Source organism: Kogia breviceps, chromosome 3, assembly GCF_026419965.1.
Source record: "Kogia breviceps isolate mKogBre1 chromosome 3, mKogBre1 haplotype 1, whole genome shotgun sequence".
NCBI classification, from domain to species: domain Eukaryota; kingdom Metazoa; phylum Chordata; class Mammalia; order Artiodactyla; family Physeteridae; genus Kogia; species Kogia breviceps.
Window position 1 is genome coordinate 143,761,894 of NC_081312.1, and position 27,057 is coordinate 143,788,950.

At 44.5% G+C, this 27,057-nt stretch overlaps 1 protein-coding gene across 2 annotated transcripts in view; it reads right to left on the reverse strand.

Annotated features, from left to right (window-relative positions):
• The window catches only part of CGNL1 (cingulin like 1), a 157,981-nt gene that overhangs the window by 32,972 nt on the left and 97,952 nt on the right, over positions 1–27,057 (reverse strand). For both annotated transcript variants that reach the window (XM_067029776.1, XM_067029777.1), the window contains exon 9: positions 191–397. In XM_067029776.1, coding sequence (XP_066885877.1) covers positions 191–397 — 207 coding nt within the window. The remainder of the gene's footprint in view (positions 1–190; positions 398–27,057) is intronic.

Below are 27,057 nucleotides of genomic sequence, written 5' to 3' on the forward strand. Positions count from 1 at the left end.
CGTTAGTGCCACGCAGAGAGGAACAAAAGCAATGGGTTACAGAGAGGAGATGATCACGCTTGCCTTGACCTTTCCTACTCCATTATGATAATAAATCCCTTTCTGCTTCTCCAGTCGCTGTGCTTTACCTCACAAAGGAAAGAAGGATCCGGCACTGCCAAGCCTGGGCTTGGGGTCCAGCGAGCCTCACCTGGTACTTCTTGAGCATTTCCTTCGCTTTGGCCTCGTCACCTTGCAGGTCAGCAATCTGCCTCTGAAGCCGAGCGACAGCGCGCTCCAGCTCTTGGATGCTTCCCCGCAGCTTCTCGTTCTCTTCCTGCAGAGCCTTAGCGTGCATCTCAGCCCCGACCTGGGTTTGCTCTGCGGTGCTGCTCCGACTGGCCAGGACCTCGAGGTTCTGTTAAAGACACGGAACAGGTGGACATGGGAACCAGGGTCAAGGCGCAGCTCCCAACTTCGCGGATGGCTGGCATTTATTAAAACCCACTACGTGCTGGGCACCATGCTAAGCCAGAGATCGGCACATGACAGCCTGTTATTAAAAATAAAGTGTTACTGGAACACCGCCACGCCCATTCGAGGGCACATTGTCCACAGCCACTTTCGTGCTACAAAAGCTGTGTCAGGACTTGTGGCCAAAGCCTAAAACATTTGCTATCTGGCTCTTTACAGAAAAGTTTTGCCGACCCTTGTCTGTGTCAAGTCCTTGACATGAAATTTCAACCTTTTAACAACTCTAGGAGGTAGATACTATTCTTATCACCATTTTAAAGACAAAGAAACTGGCACTTGGGTAGACTGAAGAACTCGTCCAAGTTCAGGTAGGAGAAAATGCATTCGGGCAGCCTGAATCCAGAACCTGTTCTTATAACCACTGATGAGTTCACTTTCCTGACCCCTCACCACGTGCAGGGCCTCTTAGTAGAAGCTCTTGAAGGGCAATTTCTGCTTACAGGGTTTTTTTTTTTTTAATGTCTAACACAAAATGGAAATTAAAATTTGCTTAAATTATGGTACAGTTCATGGTGCAAGCTCTAGACTACCATCTGAAAATGACCGTGTGCTACACACAATCCATAACAGAAAGGAATGGCAACTACCACAGGATGATTATTGTTAATTCCAGATGTCACAGAGGCGTTTTATTTTTTGGGTCAGCATCTTAAAAGTGATGATAAGTGGCCCTGTCCAGAATTCCACCTCTCCCAGCAGACCTCTCATCTTCTATTTCTCCACTACTACGAAGATGCCAAAACCAGTAAACCCAGTGCTCACAAATCAGTGCTGCAGATGCCTTCAAGGAAAGGAAGGCCCAGAGAAGGCAAGATTTGGCTTCGAAGGCTATGTCACAGCCCACTTGGGAGAGCTATCTGCCGAAATCACTTGCTTGCATAGCCTTTCAGAAAGATCTTTAAATCTTGTAATAGTACAGGAAGCTGTATTATTCTGAACTTAACCAACTTGAGAGTTTCAGAAACCATAGCATCTTTTCACAACCCAAATGTTCCACTTAATTCTATCCATCTGGGAAAGCTCCTCATAGTCAAGCTACTGAGTCGGAACAAGGTTAGCGGGCATTGCTAGGAGAACACTATGGTGCCCAACAGCTGGGATTTCTCTATTACTATTTGGACATATCATCTTCTACCGAAACCAGCAAGATGACTGAGGAGAAATAAAGTGTGGTTGAAAACCTGAGAAGGGATCTAAAGAATCCAGTAACTGGTCAGACCAGGGAAAGCAAGAGAAGAGTCCAGATTGTCCATTCCTGCCCTAACTTTCCCATTAAGAGAGAAGAGACTACAAAGCTACAGTTATCAAGTGGTACTCAAATAAGGATACACACATAGTTCAATGGCATAGCACTGGGAGTCTAAATATAAACCCAATATTTACAGTCAAATTGATTCTCAACAAGGGAGCCAAGATAATTCAAGGGGGAAAAGAACAGTCTTCAACAAAATGGTGCTGGGACTACTGGATATCCAAATGCAAAAGAATGAAATTAGATCCTTTCCTTATACCACACACAAAAATTAACTCAAAATGGACCATAGACCTAAATGTAAGATCTACAACTATAAATCTCTTCTAAAAGAAAACACTGGAGCAAATACCATGAGCTTGAGTTACGCAAGGCTTCTTAGATACAATACCAAAAGCATAAGTGACAAAAGAAAAAATAGATAAATAAGACTTCATCAAAATCAAAAACTTCTGCGCTAATGACACCAATGAGAAGGTGAAAAGACAACCCAAAAAATGAGAGAAAATATTTACAAATCATATATCTCATAAAGGACCCAAATCCAGAATATATAAAGAATTCTTCAACTCAATAATAAAAGGATAACCCAGTTTTTTTTTAATGGGCAAAGGATCTGAATAGACATCTTTCAAAGAAGATATACAAAAGTCCAACAAGCACATGAGAAGATGCTCAACATCATGTTATTAGGGAAATGCAAATCAAAACCATAACAAGCCACTTCACACCTACTAGGACGGCTATAATCAAAAAGACAGATAATAGTTAGTGTTGGGGAGGATGTAGAGAAATCAGAACCCTCACACACCACTGGTGAGAATGCAAAATGGTGCAGCCACTTTGGATAACATTTTGAAAGTTCCTCAAAAGTTTAAAAAGAGTTATCATAAGACCCAGGAATTCCACTCCTAAGTATGTACCTAAGAGAAATGAAAACATATGGCCACACAAAAACTTGTGCAAAAACTCCACAGCAGTATTATTCAAGGTAGCCAAAAAGTGGAAACAACCCAAATGCTCATCAACTGGTGAACGGGTAAACAAAACGTGGTCTGTCCATACAATGGACTATTATTTGGCCCTAAAAGGAATGAAGTTCTGATACATGCTACATCATGGATGAAGCTTGAAAAGATTATGCTAAGTGAAAGAAGTCATTCATAAAAGGCCACATATTGACATTTATATAAAATGTCTACAACAGGCAAATATAGAGAGACGGAAAACAGATTCGTGGTTGTGTAGGGCTGAGGGGAATGAGGAGATTGGGAGATGACAGCTAAAGGGTACAGGGTTTGGCATTAAAATATACACACTACTATATACAAAACAGATAACCAACAAGGACCTACTGTATAGCACAGGGAACTATACCCAATCTCTCTTAACAACCTATAATGGAAAAGAATCTGAAAAAGAATATAACTGAATCACTTTGCTGTATAACCTGAAACTAACACAACATTGTAAATCAACTATTTCAACAAAAATGTTTAAAAAGTCATGATGTGATACATAAAAAGTTAAATAGTATAAAGAGTATGATCCTGTTTTTTAAATAAACATTGTAAAAAAACAATAGTACAGGGTTTCTTTTTGAGGTGATGAAAATGTTCTAAAATTAACTGTAGCGATGGTTGCAGAACTCTGTGAACATACTAAAACCACTGGTTCTGCACTTTAAATAGTTGAATTGTATGTTAAGTATCTCAATACAGCTGATTTTTAAAAGAGGAAAAAAGGACAAAGGAAACCCAGAGGCTGAGTCGGACGGAGGGGATGGAGGAGCTGAGGTCCACTGAGGTCCTGGTGAGAACAAGAGACTAAAGACATTTGCCTAAATCTTCTGGTAAAGCGAAGAACACTTCCACGTGCAGTCAGTGATCTTTCACTCACCCAGAAATCTCAGGAAGAGCAAGGATACTGAAAACCAGATCTGGTTTAAGGTGGATTTGGGCCTACCTGGCACCCTGACATGCCAGATAAAGGACACTGTGCTGTGTTTTGATGTTTAGAACTTGGTATTTTCTCTGTTTGGAAGTTGCAGGGCACATTCTGAGTCCATCTGTCTTAGGAGGATGGACCAGGCAGGTTATCACTCAGCTGCTAGTGGCAGGGTCTGCTCCAATCCCAGCTCTCAATTTCACAGGCTGAGTGTGACTCTACGGGAGCCTGTATGTGTTGAGACGCTTAGTCCTGTTTTCCACATTATGTATACAAATAAATTTAACTTAAGCCTCTATTGGCAAACCTTTCCAGAGCGGCTCTCCTGTTCCTGTCCCCACCACAGCCCACACACCCAGTCCACTATTTCAGGTAAAGCCCATAGGATAAACTTGCTCTTCCTGAAACGGTCCCTAATTCCCTTGCAGCAGTGCTGGAACCTAAAAGAATAAAAATCATATCCCTTTGTTCAAGGCAAGTTCTTCTCCATGACTTGCCAGCAAAGAAAACTGGTCTAGCGGGACTCCAAAAGCTCTTCCAACTCTGAACTTTGAACTATGCACCACCTTTCCCAAGTGCTTAAGTTTGTATCTCATGACTGTGGCAAAGGCAGGAGAACCCTAGGAGGACCAGAGCTAGTAAAGATCTACTCTGACAGGTCACTGGGGACAAACACTGCTGCCCTCACTTAATTAATTGCTGGTACTTCATTTCTGTGATGTTTTGATCTTAAGTGTTGTACGCCACAGCAAGACTAGGGAGGATGTTCCATCATAAATAAAAACCAAAGAGCACACAGTTTCTAACGATTCATTTAGCCAGATCATACCCTCTATGTAATATCTATTTGTAAAAAAAGATCACATGGATGTGTCTTTTAATATCTTACCCATTATTCATTCATACAAGCAGTCACAAATAGTTAACAAAAATCAATTCCAAATTCCACTCCAAAAGGTCGGAAACACTACGCTAGGTCATCACCACAAAGGCAAAAGTAGCAGATGTGCTACGTTCTCTTGTTTTTGAAGACTGGACCATCCCTTAAAATTGCCCTGAGATCATATCTTCACCTGTATTTACTTGGTTACACAGGAAACTGGTAACACTGGCTGGCTGTGAAGAAGGGAATTGGGGCTATGGAAAGAAGCAGAGAGAGGTATTCATTGCAAACCCTCTTGTGAGGATTTAAATGGTGAACTATGAAATTCAAGAAGTATTAAAAATGTTTAAATAAATATACATTTTTGTTGAAAAGACCGACTACCAATGGGCACAGGCACTTGGAGGACAACCATCTCCCCTACCCAGTCCTCACCTCCTCCGGGCTCCAGAAACCCTTCCCCAGCATATTCGCGGATACCTCTGGGCCATGAAAGATAGCAGAGCGGGAGCCTGGGAGCAGCTGTACAAACAGAGCAGAGCACCAACTCTCCCACGCTGGTTTACATAGTTAAGACATTCCTTTTCACCACATATAGCTGGGAGGGTGGAAAAGGCCCAGATGGCCCGGGACTTGCACTTACATGAGTGCTTCTCCAAATTTTCCACCCAAGCCACCTTAAAGGCAGAGAAGTCCAATGCGGGGTGGTGAGAGACACCCAAGTGACCACAGAGGACTGCTTCCAAGGCTTGGGGTTCTGCATCAAAAATGCATGTACGCTTTGCAGTCGACACTTATAAATTTCATTCCACCCCATGTCTCTTTTTACATCCAGATACTGTCCTTGGTATTCCAGGAAGATGGGCCATTTCTATACACTGTAGCTTTGGCAAGCAATCTCCTCCCCACACACCCAGCACATGTACACATTATCTCAGCCTGGATAAAAGACATAAATCACCTCAAGAATGGAATTCTCAGTTTTAATTCTAAAAATGTGCATCTAAGAGTGTAGAGGAAGGAGCAGAGGATGCTGCAGTTAGTCCACCAGATTAGACGCAGATCCAGGCTGTGCCTCTTTCTGGGACCTTTCACTGGGCCTGGCCTCATAGAGCCTTAGTTTCCTCATTTGTAAAAGAGGGAAGAAGTTACCCACCCACACCATTGTAAATATCTAGGTAAACAAGGCAATGACTCTGGTGGCTGATATTGCTATTAATGACCAAGCCAACGAAACCCAGGCGTATTTCTCACAAGGTCAGGACTTTGCCCGACTTACCTATTATGGTTCTAAATCCTCAGACCTGGCTTTAGACTATAAGTTGCCCATTTTTACCAGCTCAACATCAAGCTTAGATTTCTCAAAAGAGAGAAGAAACAAGATCTTTAACAGTCTTTCCAGGGCAACTGTACTGTCCAAATTACATGACCCCTTATTTTAAGGGCAAGTCACGTTTCTTGGTTAGCTAATTCATTAAAAATTCAGCCTGGGCTTCCCTGGTGGCGCAGTGGTTGAGAGTCCGCCTGCCGATGCAGGGGACACGGGTTCGTGCCCCGGTCCGGGAAGATCCCACATGCCGCGGAGCGGCTGGGCCCGTGAGCCATGGCCGCTGAGCCTGCGCGTCCGGAGCCTGTGGTCCGCAGCGGGAGAGGCCGCAACAGTGAGAGGCCCGCGTACCGCAAAAAATAATAATAATAATAAAATAAAATAAAAAATAAAGTAGATATATTAAAAAATTCAGCCTCATTTCCCAATCAAGGATGGTCTGGCAAACTGATGGCAACTAAGAAAATTCTTCCAAACAGACAAACAACATGGTTCAATGTGCTGAATTGCTAAATTTCCACTACTTTTGAAATAGTTGACTTTTAACCATATGCTCCAATTACTGATATAAAAGGGGGGGTTGGAGGAGGAATACATAATTGTTATCACAAAAGAAAAAGCAAAACCCCAGTCTTTGCCTGGTACCACCATTCACTGCAAATAATGACTTGCTTGCTTACGAGCTGGCATATTTTCATTCGTTAACGCCCACACTTAGAAATGTTCACTGTCGCCTGGGGCCAGGGGAAACTTTTATCCATGACAAGTGCAAAACTCCCCAACAGCACCACAAATGGCCACCTCTAGGTGTTTTTCCTCACCCAAAGGTACTGATGCACTTCCCCTGAGCACAGAGCAGACACCTCCAACAGGCTCACTCCTGATGGATGAAAAGTAACCGCACAGGACGAGGCCCTCCTGGCTTGTCCTAATGCAGACCCAACACATAAGACATATCAGGCTTTACTAATTAACAGGGCCTCTTTTCACAGCCAGTTTTTGTTTCTTTTCTGTCTCGCTTTTTTGCTGAATGAGGGAAAACAGCTGAGGCGTGGAGGCCAGGAGGCCAGAGAATGGAATGCTGGCTCGTTGGTTCCATGTCACCAGCTACTCCCACCCTCCAGCAAGTGAGGCTGCAGGAGCAGCTCAGCTGATGGGTGCCCGAAGGGTCCCCGACGCCAGGTCATCTGCTGGGAGGTCACCACCTTTCCACAGCACGGCTGCGGACATCACTTTCTTGCCCACAGTGAGGACCGGGGTCACAAATGATGAGTCCCTTTCTCACGCTGAATGTGTGGAGAACCAGGTCCCCTGTATTACGGTGTCAGCTTACCCCTTACTTGAGCAACAGTAAACTTTGGAGGAAAAGAAATAGCACCTCTTTTAGTCATAAACTGCTCTTTCCCTAGTTACCTAGGAATTTCACTGGCATGAGATCTCTGAGCCAGGACTTCTTACATTTTAATGAGCACAGGATTCACCTGGGGATCTCTTAAATGCTCGTTCTGACTCAGGAAGAATAAAGGCCGGGGCTCTGTATTTCTAACAAGCTCCCAGGTGGTGCCAGCGACGCCGGTCTGTGGGTCCCACTGTGAGGAGTGAAGTCCAGACTGAGGAGAGGCTGCTCTGACCTCAGGGCTCCCCCGCAGACATTCATAGCTCAGGTCCCCACTCTCCAAGTCCCTTATGCTTCTTGACATGACTCCAGGGCCTAGGATGGGGTGTCAGGCAGCTTGGGTGCCACTGCAGGCTGTGCAGTCAGCTCACACTATGACCTATGCAAACCCGTGACCCCTCTGAACTCAATTCACATCCTTAAAGAAAGCGTAATAGGTACTACTTGCTCTAAATGGGTCAGAAACCGCCACCACCCCAAGAGAGATACGAGAGCTTCAAAAAGCTGAGATCCCTGCAATAATGTAAAGTAATGGGTTTCTCCTTCCTCTTTCTTGACCGCCTACTTACCACTTTTTGGTGAAAGTGGGGTTGAGCCATTGAAAAACATCATTTTAAAATCCCTACTCTAAGAGCTATATCGGAGTTTCCAAAAATTCTCTCACTGTATTTCCCAAATGCCAGCACCATTTTTCCCCGACATATCTGTAGTTCAGAACTGAACTGGTCATACAGTTATCTCACTGATAAGCTCTGTTTGTTTGTGGCAACAGAGTAGTGTGTGAGGAAGATGGGAATAGACGTGGCAAAGGAAATAGTAAAGAAGGAGAGTCCACTCATTACCAAAACCCTAAATATTTTCGAGGAAGAGTTGATTCCAAAGCCAGAATAGTGGATGTATTCAATTTCCTTTTGTTAGAAGATGTGGATTCTGGGCTAGACTCTGCTAATAATTTACTATGTGATGACTTCAAGCAAGTCACTTAACTTCCATCTGCCCTCAGTCTCCTCCTCTGTAACATGAAATGGTCAGTCTAGCTAATTTCAATCTCCCTGCCAGCTCTAAAGTCTGCGATGTCTGGGATTTAGAATGAACTTGAAGAAACTGGGCAGTATTAGGCAACCATTAAACCATTAAACTAAGAATTCCAGAGGTTTTACCCCTATAACATCATATGTACATTTCATTTTCAAATGCTGTCAGCTAAACTCAGATGGTTTTTTACCAGTGTCCCTGCCATGGTATCTAGAGCTGAGGACCACATCTAAAGACCAACTACCTGCCACGGAGCAAGGCTTTACTAGCTCATTCTCTCTCCACAGTCACCAACTTGCCAGAACTCACAGAGCTGGAAAGTTATCATGCTTAATGAAGATTTTGTTTACATCCTGTTTTTTCATTGCCCTGGTGGTGATTTTGCTGCTTACAAAACCACCTAAAAGATACTCCCTTTTAATCATATTCAATTATCCAGTTTTTCCTACAGTAACTTGGTGATTATATAGGCTAAAAATATCATTGGTTTCTTCACAATGTCCTTGTGAAGTCAAAGCATTTCCCTTTAAATGGTTAAGAAACCAGCAAAGATTTACTCTCAGAGTAGCCTGTAATTCACACATAGGTTCAAGATAAAAACTGTGCTAATAAAATGCCTCAAGCTTGCTCACAGAATCCATTTGACAAAGGTTATCACTTAAGCCACACAACAAACCTATAGAGATACCCAACACGGGAATAAAAATACCCTGCACACAAATAGGTCAAGCCATTTCCCCAGGAGGCAACATGCTCAGTAATAGTTCAGGCCTTAACATACGGTGAATTCCAGTGACACGAAACACCTACGATAGGCAGAGCCACAGAGAAAGGAAGTAGACTCATGGTTGCCAGGGGAATGGGAAAGGGGGGACTTTGGATGTAAGGGGCTTACTTCGGGGGTGATGGACATGTTTTGGACTTGGACAGTGGTGGTGGTTGCCCAACCTTGAGAATATATAAACACCAGTGAATTGTACACTTTATAAAATGGTGGAAACAGCGAATTTTACATTATGCGACTATTACCTCTAAAAACAAAACAAAACAAGCGTTCAGGCCTTGGAGTTGGCCGACCTGAACTGGCCTCGCTTGTTTGCCTCTAAGGCTTGGTTTTCCCCATTGTTCTAATAATGAATGGAGACGCTATGCTGAGCACGTAGCAATGTTTCAGGCACACCATAAGATGATGACAATGGGTGACAGCTACATATAAGGTCATGGAGCCCAAAGTCACAAACCAGGACTTGCACCCAGCTCTCCGATTCCTGTCTCTGATCTCTGCTACTTGCTACCAGCTTCTTCTGAGTGAGGCAGCAACTTCAGGGGGGATTTCCCACAGTCAGCCATAGAAGGGAAAAGGGGGCTCCACACTTGCCAACTGGGGGCTTCAGCTAAGTCCACACACTCACCCAGATTTAAATGGGGGGACGGGGGTGGGTGGGGAATACACACCTTTGTACCATGAAAACAGCATTTCAAGAGCTTCTCTGAAACAGAGACCTGGGTTACAGACTTTTACTTATGCTTCTGCCTTTACTTATTTATTTTTTTACTCCATTCCTTAAAAATCCTTACAAAAATTTCCCCAGTGTCCCTGGGTCTCATCTCAGTGTTCAGGAGATTAAAAAAGCCTCACATCACAGCTGTGAGATGCCATTTCCCTCACCATGAGGGCCCACAGTCTATGCTAATCTTGTGACCAGCATGTAAAAGTTTTGTTTATAGAACCCGACATCCCCCCATGGTGCAGTCAGCCCTTCAAGGAGCCACCAGCCGGCAGAAAGGACACCACCCGGACAATGTCATGAGTCCAAAGCTCTGCGTCACCAGAAAAATACTGGGGGGAGGGGGCAGGGAAAAAGCAGGGGTCGGACACAGAACAAACAACTTCACAAACCGTTAAAATCAGCTTGCTGTCAGCACACAAACGTCCAACAGGTTGAACAGGATTTCTGAAGACAGAAGATAAACAAGCAGGTTCTCCACAGCACTGCCTACTGAGGAGCTGTGGGGATGCCTCCAAGATAAACCAAGGCTCAACCTGGAAGCCAACAGGCCTTAACCGAGTCCACAGGTCTCCGCCGTTTCCTTCTCAGAAATCTTATCTGCGAAAGCTGATCCTTCAACTTTCCCATTTTGTTGCTACCATATTTCCATAAATGCTGAAACGATCAACCCTAAGGTGCAGAAATCATTCCATTTAAAAAATTTAAAGAGAAATTCTCAGACCAAGAACTCTTAATCTCATGACCATTTCCATTAGCGTCCCTTTGCACCCCCAAATGAGACCAATTTCCATGCAGAAAATTGTCAACTTTTCCCTACATCCCCCTGCCTCCATGGGTTCAGGAACAATGATAACAGGGGCTGGAAAAAGAAAATCTGGACTGACCTCATGTTTGGGATGGAAGAGGCTGGACCAATACTCTCACCAAGCTTTTGAGGCTGGTTCCCACCATCTCCAGGGTTAAGACATACAACAAGGGTGACCTTTATTTATTTCCTCCTTCAAAGATATAAGCTGTTCCCTGGGACAGAGTTGAGCAGACCGGTCTCTTGCAAAAGCCCATGAACAGTCTCCAGCCCCCTCCTTGCAGGCCAGCCTGCTGGGGTCAGCAGCTAGCTCTAACTGCCAGGCAAAGGGAACAGAGCCAGAAATAGTAATGTCCTAATCCAGGGATGGTCACCCGCACACTCCGAGGTCATGTCCAAGTCACAATTTCTCAGAATCACAGTTTGGCTTTTTAAAAACAGGGGTGGTGTTACGTCCACTCACTGCATGGGTCAAGAAAACTGAAGGATGATACTGCCAAGTATTAAAACACTACTCACTATATAAACAGCAAACGGTGTCCAAGAAGGAATTCGTATGTACCACCCAGAAGTTACAGAACATACATTGCAGATTTCCTTCTAGACAGAGGCCCTGAAGGAGGCATGGTGACTCTTTGGCTTCCGTCCCCTTGGACTAACTTTCCCAACCACGGCTGCTGGCAGGACTCTCACTCAGTCCCCCTCCGTTTCTGAATAAAGGGAGAAACGAATGTCACCTATCCTTTCAGAAGAGCTGGGAGAGACAGAGGGGAAGGATGGAATCACCAAGTCTGATCAAAGACCTACCCCAGGACTGCTGGAGGGCCAAGTCCCATTGTTTTTTTTTTTAAAAAGGCCATTTTGGGCACCTATCATTGAGGCCCCATAGATCATCATGGTGGTCACTGGTGCTTCTCCCCTCCAGGCACACGTACGATTGTGCTTGCTTGTCTCCCCTGAAGTCAGGTGTGGCCATATGACTAGCTTTGGCCAATGAAATGTGAGTGCAAGTAACATGTGTCAAATCCACGTACAAGCTCTGAGAGCCACCTAGTGTCACCATCCGCACCTCCCACTGCTTCATTCCAAAGAGCCAGTGGGGCTATAACAAGGAGAGAGCATGGCCTCCAGAGTCAGGCAGTCTTTGGTTCAAATCTAGACTCAGCCACCTACTAGCCACATGACTCCAAGCCAGTCAATTACCCTTTACTGAGCTTCAATCCCCTCAACTTTGAAATAGCAATTATATCACCATGCAGAGACATGGGTGGGGGGTCGGGCTGGGGAAGTTAAAGGTAGTGAATGTAAAGTGTGCAGCACGTGGCCAGGCAGATGGTGTGCGCTAAAGAAACAGCGGTGACCGTAGTGACCTTCGCCGTTACCTTCACCCTGCTCTGGTCGCTTACCAGCTGTGGAACTAGAGCCTCTGCTTCCCACTCTGCAAATGGGGAAGTAACGCTGTGCCCACTCTCAAGGTGGCTGAAAGGGCTCTCGAGAGAACGTCTGTGGGAGCCTCCAGCACAATGCTGCTCAGGACGTGAGATACCCACCATCCCCCCTACTCTAAGCCCTTTATCTCGCCTGTCCTGAGAGAGTCCTGGAGCATCAAGGGCCAGTGAAGCTGCACCCCACGCACACGGAGGGCCCAGTCCTGAGGGACTGCCCCTCCACCCTGGGTTCCAGGTTGCCCTCCACGCCCCATCTGACCAGAAGCCTACTCTCCCATCCCCAGCCAAGCCACTGGCTGCCATTTACTGGACCACAAGCACTGCTCTGCACAGGGACTCTGACTCTGAGGACTCAGCACACCAACTTGAGCCCCAAGATACCCACACCAGCCTGGGTGATCCATCAGTTTGAGAGGACCCCTTGGATATTATTTGCAGAGATCTGGCCCATCCCTGGGGCCAGCTCTGCAGGAGTGAGGCGAGGCCCTCGCCAGGGCTCCTACTGACCTACTATTGAGGATCCAGAGAGCCGTGAGGCTCCTCCCAACCCCAGCTTTGACGGCGCATTCCAGCGAGGCTCTGAGGAGTAATCCACCTCACATCTAGGGAAATCTGCCATTTGCCCCAGACCCTGGCCAAACACTAAAAGCATCCTGAACTGTGTGTCCTTAGGCAGTAGCTTAATGAAATACTATCACTGGCACTGGGACATCCCCACTGACAGTGGCCCCCACTGAAGGAACGATGGAGGTAGGACGGGCAAGTGACCCAGTTCCAGGGCAGCCCCTCACTAGCTGTTCGGCCTGAGGCAAGTCACAACCTCTCTGAGCCATCCGATGTCAGGGGAAAAGGAAATAAAATTAACTTCTTAATTGTATTTAAGCACTGGGAATCAATTGTCCACACTCAATAAATACACAGGTCGAACGAGGCACAGAGCCATTCCTAAAGAGTTTGAATCCCCACAAGAGTGTTAATCACGTTCACAACTGAAACATGAGTCGTAATCATGGCCTAAAGAAAGGGTCACGAGCCCAATGGTCCATCTCTGTAATCAAGAACATGGCGCCCGCACGGCAGATAAAGGTTATTTTCTCTCCCTGGCCTACCAACGTTTCTATTTCGCTAGATAAGTTCAAACAGACCTGGATATTCATTCACTCATTCATATCTTATAAAGTGGTAGAATGTCAGCGCTGTTGGGTACACCAAGTTTCTCTGGTTCAAACCCCAATCTGAATTTCCAATATCCCCGCCCCCCCATCTCTCTCCACCCTCACCATATCTTTGATAGATAAGCAGACATCCAGCGTCCGCTTCCTGGGGCTGGAAACCCACTACCTCTCAAAACAAGCCTTTCCATTTTCTCTCAGCTCTCAGCCATGGAAACGTTTCCTTCACGCTGAGCTGATAAATGCACTCCTACAATGTCACAGGGACCAACCAAGAAGGGCATAGTCCTTGCTGCAAATGACAGCCTCTCAAGCACTTGAGGCCCTCATTCCTCCTTCACACCATCTTACCTCGTCTTTTGTTCTTTAGGCTAAACTTTCAAAGGTCCTTCTCTTCACCCACTGGGGTGCAGTATCAAGTAGTCTTTCAAAGTGTGGGGCCCCTAACCAAAACGATACTCCCTGAAGAGTCTCGCCAGCTGTCCTCTTGATTATCAAGTACCCCAGGCTCCCAAGACAAAGTCTCCCAGGAAATAAAATAGATCCCTCGCAGATACACATCTGAATTGAGACCCAAGAGGAAACCTGGTTCCTGAACTCAAGTCCACAAGCTAAAGAAAACTTTGGCCACCTCAAGATCAACATCCATTAGACCCTTCCCAGGACCCGCCCTGTGAGTGATACTGCAGGGACCAACGATGACCGTAAGGGTGTCACTGCTGGGGCCCTCCTGTTCCCATCCTTTCTTCAGCTGCCAGCCCCTTTCCACTTCTGCCCACCAGGTCACCCCTAACATCCCTCTGGCTTTCACGCATTTGGAGCTCACCCTGTTGCCTCAACCCCATTCTCTTTGCTGATGAGTTGTACCTTAACTCTTCTGGGGAAAAAAAGATCATGCCTTTTTCTTCCCACACTTCTCTCCCATGACAGCCCATCCCATTCCAGAGCTACGCCTGGGGAACTAGACCCAATTCCCCTCTGGCACCAGGTGAGCTGCAGTTGCATCCCACAGGACAAGGCTCTGGGCCAGGCAGGCATAATAACATCTACTGAGTGCTCACTCTATGCCTGGCACTGTGCCCACCCCATGGGCATCTCACTTAGTTCTTAAGTTACCCCCTCCCCATCCCTCCCAAGAGAGATTCTGTTCAACCCTTTGTTTATAAGTGAGGAAAAGGAGACAATAAGCAGTTAAGTAACTTGCTTCGGTCTCAGGGCCAGTAAGCAGCAGAGCCAGGTACAATCCCAGGCATCCTGACTTGAGAGCCCAGCAGACTGACCACCAGCCAGTCAGCTCTTCAGAGGCAGGGCCTGCACCTCACTCTGTACCCCAGCCTAGCCAGTGCCTGGCACACAGTACACTCACAATTCAAGTTTAGTGAATTCATTGGCTCTATACGTTTTCAAGTGTCTAAGTATATTTGAACATATCCAATGATAGTCACCAAATGCACACACTTTCCACGGTACATTTATGTGGTATTTTTTATCATCAACACACACGATTTCCACTTTGTCATGAGCTAGCTTAACTTTTGTTATCTGGCCTGAGAACCTAACCTCAATTTATAACAATGTCTCCATGAGAAAGTTCTTTCAACTTCCAAACACTCTACCTAAAAATAAATTTTTAGCACCCTCCTTTACTAAATTGAGTCTGCAGCTAGCAGATTCCTTCATTAGGGTGCTGTTTACCTTTGCATTATTAAGAGGTCTGTCCTGCCTGAAGTCTGCCTCACTTTGCTGCATCTCTGCCTCAGAAAAGACGCCTGAATCTCAAAGGAATGTGTGAATTGGACACTCCTCACATTTTTTTTTTTTTTTTTACAAAGGTCCCATTTTCAATCCAAATTTTTCACAAAATTCTAGCTCTCTGCAGGCAAAAGGTCTTACTTAACCTTATAAATGGTTGTCCTAATTAATGAATTTTCAGTTCCCTGAGACAGCTGGAATTATTAGCTTAAGAGAAGCCTGACACAGGTTCTAGCCACTCATTTTCCAGATGAGCAAACCAGGGCCTGGAGAGGTTAAACGACTTGTTCAGAGTCACACTGTGGAATCTCAGCTGTGGCGAGAACTTGACGGACTTAAATTTTACCGCCTCATTAGACATTATCTATTAACCTAAGTAATACCTCTCCTGCTCCCTGACAATGACAATGCAATTCTGAACACACACATTCTCTTCCAGCTCTGCCTGGGAACCCAAGGGCTCCAGGGGAGACCTTGTGCTTATTAGGCCTCAGAAAAACACAGAAGAGACTCTCTTTTAGCCTTCTACTACTGACAGTGGCCACCTGCCAAGGGGACAGGATGTGAAAAAAAAAATCTTACATTTCCATCTCAATCTGAAAGATGCGTTTCCCCATTCCTACTCCGCCACCCAAGTCCAGAGCCTCAACTACTCAGTTCTAGAAAACGAGGATACCCAACCCAGTTCTGATGCACACCTCACCACTAGACTCATTCACCACATGTCCTCCAGAACAATCTTGCCAAGATGACACTTCCATCATGACCCATCTCAGCTCAGAGTCCAAAATGAGGCCCAACACATAGCAAACTGAATTCAAACTCCTAGCCCGGCTTCCAAAACCTTTCTAAATTGACTTCACTCTAGTATTCAATCTGATTTTGCCCAAGTCTTCAAACTTTGTGGCCAACAGCTTTCTTTTTATACTGTCTGTCATGTTCATTTCCAATTACAGGCTTTTGTATAGTATCCAGAACCCTCTGTGGAAAAGTATCCTCCAAAAAAGAATTATATAATATAGCATTTCCCAGAAAGTATTCTAGAAAACAAAAGTATTGTGGAAGATCTTTTGAAAAAAATAACGTTGTGGTCATATAATTCTGAGCAATTCTTACGGTTGAGTCTTTTCTTAGAGAATCGTAATCCACATTTGGCTCACATATTAAAGGCTCTGAGAAGTCCTATAATAGGAAAAGCCACTTAACTTTATCCCAAGAGTTCCCAATTTATCTCAGATCTACCCTCCATTCTCCATCTCCACTGTTACCACGCCAGTCCAAGCTGCCATCATTTCTTCCTGAACAACGGTAAAAGCCTCCTCGCTGGTCTCCCCACATCCCCTCTTCTGCCCTCTCCAAACCATTCCCCACACAATGGGGCAGGAGAGAGTATTGTGAATCCCAAATCAGGTCATGGCATCCCTTGCTTAAATATTTCTATGGCTTTCCTGTGCTCTTGAGGATAAAGGCAAAAATGAACAACAAACCTTCTGACCTCGGTCCACAGGGCTTACATGGTCTACCTACCTTCCCAACCCCATCACATACCACACTTTTCCTCACTCAACCCATCCTTCCACTGGCCTTTTCCTTCCACGTTTCCTCCTATACCATGTTCCCTCCTACCCCAGGGCCTTTGCACATCTGCCTGAAAGACTCTGCCTCTCCACATCATTAGCTCTTGCTCATCCCAATTACCACCCCCTCAAGGAAATGGTCCCTGACCTTGCAGACTAGGTTAAATCCCAGGCCCTCTCTTCCATGAGCCTTGGTGCACTTTGTATTACTTATATGACTTTTCCCCTTATATTCTCTTCCACTAGACTGTAAGCTTTTGGAAGGCAAGGAGCATGTGTCCATTTTTCTCACTAGGTTTAACACAGTGTCTGGCCTAAAGTAAATACTCAAATACACACACACACACACACACACACACACACACACTGCTGAAGCAATCAACCTAAAGTATGAACAACCTATGTGAAAAAAGAAAGGATAATACAATATATTCCACAATGGAGATATACTTTTATAGAGGTATATCTAGAGGTCTGCTTTACCTCTAGACCACCCCAATCTGCAATCCTCAAGGGAAGGGAGAATATCTAGCACGAGAGGTAGTGCACCGGGGGCACAGAAGTGTCCGCTGGTGGGAGAAGTGAGCACCTCCCTGTATATTAGCTCTGCTGCCTTCCCGGCGGGGATCCTCAGTGCTCAGCTCACCGTGACCTTGAGATTAAAGCTACTACTTCCAGATCCTGTGGGGCCTGCCCCCATGCCTAGCCTACACCCTAACGCTCCATTCCTGCAGAACTGCCCCATTTCTGGAAACCGCAGGCCTCTCATTAACCCCAATCTGTGGTTAGCCACTGTCCCCAACAACACTCCTGCCAAATAAGCAGACCTGACGAAGAGGGTCGGGTCGCTCAGGACCCTTTTCTGGGGCTTTGACTTTGCTGGACCAAAGCTGAGGCGGGTGTGTGTGTGTGTGTGTGTGTGTGTGTCTTTATTCCACTCCGCATCTGCAACAGGGAGACAAACGCCAGACACTTCTCAGAGAGTCTGTTTTAACCAAGAAGGATCCTGTCCGGAGCCACCACGCCCCTCCACTTTCCACCCCCCAATCTAACCAGGCCTGTTCTTTGTTCCACAAAACAAACAGCTAGCTCCGCCCACCTGCGGGGGGGGGGGGGGGGCGCAGACCAGGCTCCAGCACACAGGAGCAAACAAAGAGGCCTCTTGCCCACGACTTTCTTTCCTGTCGGCCTGACCAGTCACCGGTGCCCTTTGTTTGAAGGCACCAGATGTGCCAGGCACCCACGGGGACCTGCGGCCGCCGGGAATCTCACTCCCTGACCTTCTGTTTCCACTGCCACCCTCGTCAACACGCAACCCGACAGGACGGGCTGCGAGCGCTAATCTGAGCTCCGTTGCTCGCAGAGAGAAGGTGCATCCCGTCCCCCCAGAGCAGTCCCCTGGCCCGGTTCCTCACTCTTCTCTCCTCCCTGAACCGAGACTGTGCTGCCAGCTATCCAGTCTCACCCCCACCGGGGCTCCAAAGCTCTGTCATCGTCCCCATTTTACTGACAGGGAAACTGGGGCTCAGACTCCTTAAGTGCCACGCCCCCAATCGCAGGCCCAGCTTCAAACAGGGTCTATCCAGCTCCGGAGCATGGGCGGCCAACCTCTTTCTTGCGGGTCTTGGTAATTCCTTCACAAAAGAGACGTGCTAGGGAGTGGAAGGCGGTACTCAACGCAAGTATCAGGTCGAGCACAACTCAATCTGGCCACTAGGCAAGTCTCTTGATAATTAGAACAGTGTTGCTGGAAACGGCCCCATTTTGGTTTTAAGAGCCCACAAAGAAGGAAACACGGTGGTTTGGGTTTGTTTTTATTTAATGTATTTGTTGCCTTCCTGAGCACATCCAGCTGCACTTCTGAACAACCCTGTGAATGTTTTCCGTGAAAACACACACTTTCCTCCTCTTGTCTTTCACTCATTTATCTTATCTCCACTCCCCAGAGTTCATGAGGCTTCATTCCACAGTCAGTCCTGGTTATCAGTTTTGTTTTTACAAGCAACATTTATCTGGATTGCTAAGACATTCTTGGCTTTCTAGAAATATGCTTTCATTTTTCTTGTCAACTAGTCACTTTATATGCTTCCAAAGTTATGCCTCCATATGAACATAGCTGCCTTCATATCCTCATCCTTCCCATGGCATTAACCAAAGTTAAAATGAACTGGGACACTAATGCTTTATTAAAGTCAATCTACACCGGGGAAAATAATGCTAGTCATCAGCCAAATCGCATTAAACACTTCCCAAGAGTTAAGCGAATGTGGATTCACTTAACACTCTTATTTGGTGTTTATAAGCAATTCCCCCAAATTGTTTATCAATAATTTAATATACAGAATGCCAAAACAGGAGAAGTTGACAGTCTCTAGGGCTGATGCTTACCATCATCCTTTCCTTCTCTCCCTGGTGGTGTTCCTAGGTCAAAAGGGCAACGTAAGGCTGTCTTTCAGAGTCACCACAGGTAATAAAACCAGAAATTCACGTTTTATGATGTTTGATTTTAAAGAAACCACCAGGTAATAGGCATGAGGAATTCTTGACATAGAAGGAAGGCCTTCTATCAAGACAGGTCAAAGCATCCTCGAGGTCTGAGAACTGCAGAAGTCTCAGAGTCACTGCATCTTACAGTCCACGAGGAAGCTGGTAATGAGGCCAACAACACAAAGAAGGCTTGGTGGTTAATGAGCTGACTGAGAAAGCAAGAAGAATACTGATGACATAGTGTAGACCAGTTACTGACAGTTTGCTTCAGGGTCACACAGGCAAGCTATTTCAGTGACCTCTAAGGAAAAACTTCCGGTAGAAACTATAGGAAAAGTCCAGAGTTTAATGGCCCACAGGGTATCACCAAGCTATATGAACAGATCCTCTAGACTACAAAGCCCCTGGAAAAACATAAAGAAAAATAAAATAAGACCTTGCCTTCGAGGAGTTTCACGGTGATGACAGCCCTCTTCACAACTCCTGTCAGACAAGGAATGGGTGATAAATCCCTAAGAAAAGAGCAAAGAGAAAGCTACTGCATCCAGAGAAGAGGAGCTACCTTCTGGCTCCACAGTCAGTATTACACAAGGAGCACATGGAGATATTTAGAGGGATGGCAAACTTGCCAGTGCCTGAGCTCATGCCCAGACACTCAAGTTTCCAGGGAACACCCTTGGCTGAAATCTGCTGGGTGGGATACCAGCTGAATACTGCGCACTCTCACAAGTGGATGGGGCTCAGGAATGAACAGAGAAAGACACAATCCAGTTGTTCTGGGATGGAAAATGTAACACGCACCAGTTTGCAATTAGTCTAAGATGAAGAATCAGGCCCGTCCCCCCCCCCCCAAACAGAAAGAACAGAAAGTTCACGGGATTGGGTCCTTTCCCAAAATAAAATCCATCCTTCCTAATGCTTTTTAATTTTCTATTTCCATTTTTAATGGCCTAATCGTATATGAGCAGTTTATTATAAGCTGTTCACAAGGGAAGGGCGTTAAGTGCAGAATCCAGGTGCAGAGGGGAAAAAAGAACCAAGAGACAGGCCGGTGGCAGAGGTGGGCTCCTTCACGCTCTGGATTTCAACAGAGCTACAGCAGAGAGCTAGAGAGGAGGAGAGAAGAAAGAGAAATCTCTGTATTTTCATCATCAATAAAGTTTTCTGGCCTCCAATTTGGAACACAGGTCCTTCCCAACCCCTTCTACTCACTCGCACACTATCCAGTTACAAAAAAACACAGAACAGCTACGCCTGTAGGATGAGTCACTAGATGAGCCTACAAATGTAACATTTTTAAATGGCAAGGGCACAGGCGTATAAAAATGGTGGTCTTTGGCCCCTACATTTTCTTGCCTTGCGAGACCGATTTTCTAAGTGATTTCCAGGTTGATATCCCCAATCAGTGTTCAGGCATATCTCTCTGGGTGATCACTGTTTGCCTTTCTGAGTACTGTGGGGTACAACAGTGGCGTTTGACTTCGTCCACCACCCTCACAAGATTAGGAGAGAAGCCTGGGTTTGTTGGGATCAAGATCATGTCTCATTTACCTTCTTAGCTATAGTACCTTGACCAGTGTCATATGTACAGTTGGAGCTCAATAAATACTTGCTATTTGCTGAAAACCCCTGAGTAGGGAAAGTTAAAGTGGCTATTATAACCACAGAAGATGAAAAGAATAGAATTTTAAAATTTGCAATCTCCCTGAATCCATTAAATGGTACTTCAGAGGATTCTGAAGTTTGACAGCATGCTACTCCAACGTTCAAAGCAGCACTATTGATAATAGCCAAGACATGGAAGCAACCTAAATGTCCCCTGACAGATGAATGGATAAAGAAGACGTAGTACTTATATACAATGGAACATCACTCAGCCAAAAGAATGAAATAATACTATTTGCGGCAACCTGGATGGACCTAGAGATTATCATACTAAGTGAAGTAAGCAGAAAGAGAAAGACAAATACTATATGATATCATTTATATGTGGAATCTAAAATATGACACAAACAGACTGATTTACAAAACAGAAACAGACTCACAGTCATAGAAAACAAACTTATGGTTACCAAAGGGGAAAGGGGTGGGGGAGGGATAAATTAGGAGTTGGGGATTAACAGATATAAAATAGATAAACAACAAGATCCTACTGTATAGCACAGAGAACTATACTCAATATCTTCTAATAAACCATAAGGGAAAAGAATATGAAAAACAATATATGTGTATAACTGAATCACTTTGCTGTACACCAGAAACACAACACTGTAAATCAACTATACTTCAATTTAAAAGAAATTTTTTTTTTAATAAAGTTTGACAGCATGTTGACTTATGTACATGAGTATATCTGTGAACTTTAGGGTCATCCAAAAGTCCCACCAAACCTTGGATTCTGCATTCCATACATATGAACAAAAAAGAAAAAAGATGTCATTTATCTCTTTTCAGTTGAATCAAGTTGATTTTTAAACCAGTGTTCCTGCCTGTTGAGACCATGTTGAATCTTGGGTCTATCATCTAGCACTTGGGCTCTCCCTGCCTGTTTCGGGTCACCTACAGACTTGATAAGTATGCTTTCTGTGTCTTTTTCATGGAAAACAAGTTAACAGGACTGGGCCAAGAGTCCTGCCATCCATCAGTGAAAAACTCCTTCCAAATCTGTCTGCAACCCCCATCTCCTTGCCTAGTAACCCTGTCAAAAGGAAGAAAGCGTGATTTGAATGATCCTGAGATTTTTCTGGCTTCCAGAGACCACCTCTTTCTTCAGCTCTTATTTGAACTTTTAATATTTCTATAGAAGGTCAAGAGAATCAATGTGACTGAACTTTATCACATGCAAATTTTACTCATTGAAAATTTAAAACCATGAACTCATTAAAAGCATTAGTTCCAGACCAATATACTTACTGTCCTCACACCTTGTTATTCCTGAGGTCAAATCAGATCTCAGAATCATAAATACTCATTATCTATATAGGGCTGCTTGACTAGTCCCCTTTTCCCACCAATGCAGGAGAACAGATGTGCTCCCATAATTCTCAATAAGGACGTAAAATTTGGAAATGAAATGCCCATACCCAAGGGGCTATTCAAGACTCCAGGGCAGGGACTTCCCTGGTGGCACGGTGGTTAAGAATCCACCTGCCAATGCAGGGGACACGGATTCGAGCCCTGGTCCAGGAAGATCCCACATACCACGGAGCAACTAAGCCCATGAGCCACAACTACTGAAGCCCGTGTGCCTAGAGCCTGTGCTCCACGACAAAAGAAGCCACAGCTTCTCTCTTCCTAGAGCCCGCGCATCACAATGAAGAGTAGCCCCCCTTCGCCGCAACTAGAGAAAGCCCGCGCGCAGCAACGAAGACCCAATGCAGCCAAAAATAAATAAAAAGACTCCAGGGCAATTACCTGTTGCTCTCTCAGTCATTTGTGAGTCTGAGGGAAGCACACATGTGGGCATGTCTGAATATTAGCATCTACCTCCTCTCTCTGCTAGTTGAGTCCCTATAATTCCAAAGCTAGGAAGGAAACTTGGGTGTAATTTTCAAAATTATATGTCAAAAGAAGCTTTTCTTCCTCTGAGGAAATTTTTTTTTCCCCTTATGGACAACAAATATTGTAACACCAACCACATTTCTTTTTTCACTTTGACCGCCAAAAATCTCAGGGCCACCTTTTTAATTCGCTTTCATGATCTTTGGACTACGTGATTGGACTGTCTATTGTCCCTGCTACCTCCAATATTAACTCTACTTGAATTTATAGTTCCCATGATTTTTTTTTTTTTTTTTTTTTTTTGCAGTATGCAGGCCTCTCACTGCTGTGGCCTCTCCCGTTGCGGAGCACAGGCTCCGGACACACAGGCTCAGCGGCCACGGCTCACGGGCCCAGCTGCTCCGTGGCATGTGGGATCTTCCCGGACCAGGCCACGAACCCGTGTCCCCAGCATCAGCAGGCAGACTCTCAACCACTGCACCACCAGGGAAGCCCTCCCATGATTTTTAAATAATTATATATATATATATATATATATATATATATATATACTTTTTTTTATTGTATGTGCTTTTGTAAGCAGCCTCAGAGTCATCTTGTGAAAAATGTCAAGGTATAAACAATGTTGCACACCTACTGCTCCTGGAAATTTCCCCTCCAAATGAGAACCTAGCAGCCCTTCACCTTTGCCCTGTGCTATCATGTGGGAGTGGAGTATAATCCTGAAATGCATATGATGCCTCCAAGGAAGTAAAGCAAGTTAGGCTCATCTCATCTTTTGAGTCTCATTTTCTGGGGCCACTGAGAGGGTCAGGTCCTCTAACTTCCACGATAAGAGGTACAATGGAATACTACTCAGCCATGAAAAAAGAATGAAAATTTACCATTTGCAGCAACATGGATGAACCTGGAGGGCATAATGCTGAGTGAAATAAGTAGACTCTGTCAGACTCTTGTCTTTCTCTAAAGACAAACACTGTATGACATCACTTATATGTGGAATCTAAAAAATACAACAAACTAGTGAATACAGCAAAAAAGAAGCAGACTCACAGATATAGACAACAAACTAATTGCTACCAGTGGGGAGGGAGGGAAGGGGAATATAGGGGTGGGAGAGTGGGAGGTACAAACTCTTAGGTGTAAGATGGGCTCAAGGATGTATTGTACAACGTGGGGAATAGAGCCAATAGTTTGTAATAACTATAAATGGAAAGAAAACTTTAAAAATTGTATTAAAAGATTTTAAAAAGAGGTACCTGTCTTATTGCCCACTTTCCCAGCTTCTATATTCATCAGTCTGAGAAAGCTAAGACTTCAGATGATAAATAAAGTGGGCTCCTCCAGAACAATCATTATAACTGAGGATTTCAAAGAGTAAAAGCTTCAGTGAAGAAATAAGGTCTCTTACTAGAAATACCTGGGAGTGAAGGTGGAGGGGTAGGGAGTGGGGAAGTTGGTCCCATCCGTACCATGTAAATCCCACTTGGGATAAACACATTTTTAGGCACTTCTACTGACAGAATTTCACTGTGAACCTTATACTGTTCTCCAAAGTAGAAAGGAAAGGCATTTCTTTCTCTTCCTGCCTCACAGCATTATCATCCAGTTCCTATCCGGCCTCTGAGTTACAATGTGGGTATCTTTGAGGACAGTGACCATAATAACAAAAGGTCATGCACACAGGAGACTCATGAAATACTTGTTCCTACGCTCGTTCCTTCATTTTATCAGTCAACAAACATGCCAGTGTCTCCTGCAAGCCAGAGGCTGTGCATAAAGATGAATGAGGAGCTCACAATCTAGTATGGCAGACAAGAGGATAAATTACTTGCAGTGAGATATGCAAGTGATGCAACAGAGGTGCATGTGGTGTGCAGTGGAGAAAGTGGTGGCATTGGAAGGAGGTTGAACGGAGATGACTTACTTCACAGAAGACGTACCAAATTGGGTGTCAGAAGATTTCACCAGATAGGGGTTTTTTTTAAATAAAATTTTAGAACAATTTTCTTCACATTTAGTTTCCTCTCTTATTGCATCCTACGTTAGTATGGTAGATTTGTCATAATTAATGAGCCAATACTGATACATCATTATTAACAAAAGTTCATACTTCATTTAGTTTTCCTTAGTTTTTTTTTTATAAATTTATTTTTTATTTTTTTATTTTTCGCTGCGTTGGGTCTTCGTTGCTGCGTGCAGGCTTTCTCTAGTTGCAGTGAGCAGGGGCTACTCTTCATTGCGGTGTGCATGCTTCTCATTGAGGTGGCTTCTCTTATTGTGGAGCATGGGCTCTAGGCGCACGGGCTTCAGTAGTTGTGGCTCGTGGGCTCAGTAGTTGTGGCTCATGGGCTCTAGAGCACAGGCTCAGTAGTTGTGGCACATGGGCTTAGTTGCTCCGCAGCATGTGGGATCTTCCCGGACCAGGGCTTGAACCTGTGTCCCCTGCATTGGCAGGCAGATTCTTAACCATTGCACCACCTGGGGAGCCCCAGTTTTCCTTAGTTTTTAATGTCCTTTTTCTGTTCCAGAATCCCAGCTTGGATACCACATTATATTTAGTCATCTTGTCTCCTCAGGTTCCTCTTGGCTGTGACTTTCCTTGGTTTTGAAGACCTTGACAGGTTGAAGAGAACTTGTCAGGCATTTTGTTGAATGTCCCTCTATTGGGGTTTTTCTGATATTTTTCCTCATGATTAGACTGAGGTTGTGGGTTTTGGGGAAGAAGACCACAGAGGTAATGTGCCATTCTCATGATGTCACATCAAGGGTCTATGCTATCCATGTGATTAATCACTGATGATGCTGACCTTTATCCCCTGGCTGAGGTAAGGTTTGTCAGGTTTCTCCACGGACCCAAAAAAAGTTACTCATTTTTTCCCCTCTTTCCAAACTGTACTCTGTGGAAGGAAGTCACTGCATGCAGCCCACACTTAAAAAATGGGGAGTTAAATTCTACCTCCTTGAAAGCAAAGTACCTTTATAAATTATTTGGAATTCTTCTGTAAGAGAGACTTGTCTATTCTTCCCCTTTTGTTTATTTATTCAATCATTTGTTTGTATCAGTATGGACCCACAGGTGTTTATTTTATATTTTGGGTTAATCCAATAGTCCTTTATTTTATTGGTCAAATTGTTCCAGCTTTGGCCACTGGAAGGTCTCTCAATTGGCTGTGTCCCTGTGCCATACCTGCAGCAATGTGTGTGCATGTGTATTTCTTTTGAGTGTTTCCTTACTTTCTGTCACTCCCAGGTATATTTTTATAACATGGTTTCTAAATAGCAAAGCCTGACCAGGCTGACAACATCTTCAATACACAAGCATCACAGAACGGAGAACTTTAACGTAAGAGAGGACCCAAGAGGTTGTTAATCCAGTCCTGCTTTGACGGAGGAGAGAGCTGAGGGTGTAGTTGAAGCAGGATGCCTGAGGTCACATAGCTTTTTAGTAACAGAGCCATTATGAGGAACGCCTGATTTCTATTGCTTAAACTCATTTCCTTTCTCTCACTATTCCAAGTATCTGTTGTTGCCCGTGTGTGAAAGCCCAGTCTCTAAATCTCTCCAGGTGGTCAAGTGACCTCAGTAAGGTTGCATGCAGAGCAGGGTCAAAATGTGTTTATGCTACCTCCAGACATCCAAGGAAGATGACACCATTTTTATTTTCTGCAACCAATCTCATTTTCCTCTCAATCTCTCACCCACTTGGGATAGCAGTAACCCTAACTTGAACTTAGCTGATAGCAGTATCTCAGTCCCTTCTGGTTTGAATAGTCTCTTGAGGATAAGCATTCTAATTCCCTAATGTCCAGGCCTCACTACCAAACTTGAAGTCTGGGGAACTTGGATGGTAAAGGGCTTGGAAAGCACACCTGGACAGAGACAGAACAGTCCTAAGACCATTCAATGGGGAAAGAAAAGTCTCTTCAAGAAATGGTGCTGGTGATTGGGAGTTTGGCATTAGCAGATGCAAACTATTATATATAGAATGCATAAACAACAAGGTCCTACTGTATAGCACAGGGAACTATATTCAATATTCTGTGATAAACCATAATGGAAAAGAATATGAAAAACAATGTGTGTGTACCGATTCCCTTTGCTGTACAGCAGAAATTAACACAACACTGCAAATCAACAATACATCAATAAACAAATTTTTTAAAAAAGAAATGGTCCTGGGACAACTGTTATCTAAATGCAAAAGAATGACATTGGACCTCTACCTCACACCATAGTCAAGAATTAACTAAAAATGGATCAAAGACTTAAATTTAACAGATAAAACTATAAAAACTATGAAACTAAAACTATTGAATTCTTAGAAAAATAAGTCATCATAATGCTGGTTTGGGCAATGGTTTCTTAGATATGACACAAGTAACGAAAAAATACATAAACTGGACATCATGTGCTTCCAAGGACAGCATTAAGAAAGCAAAAGGGCAAGC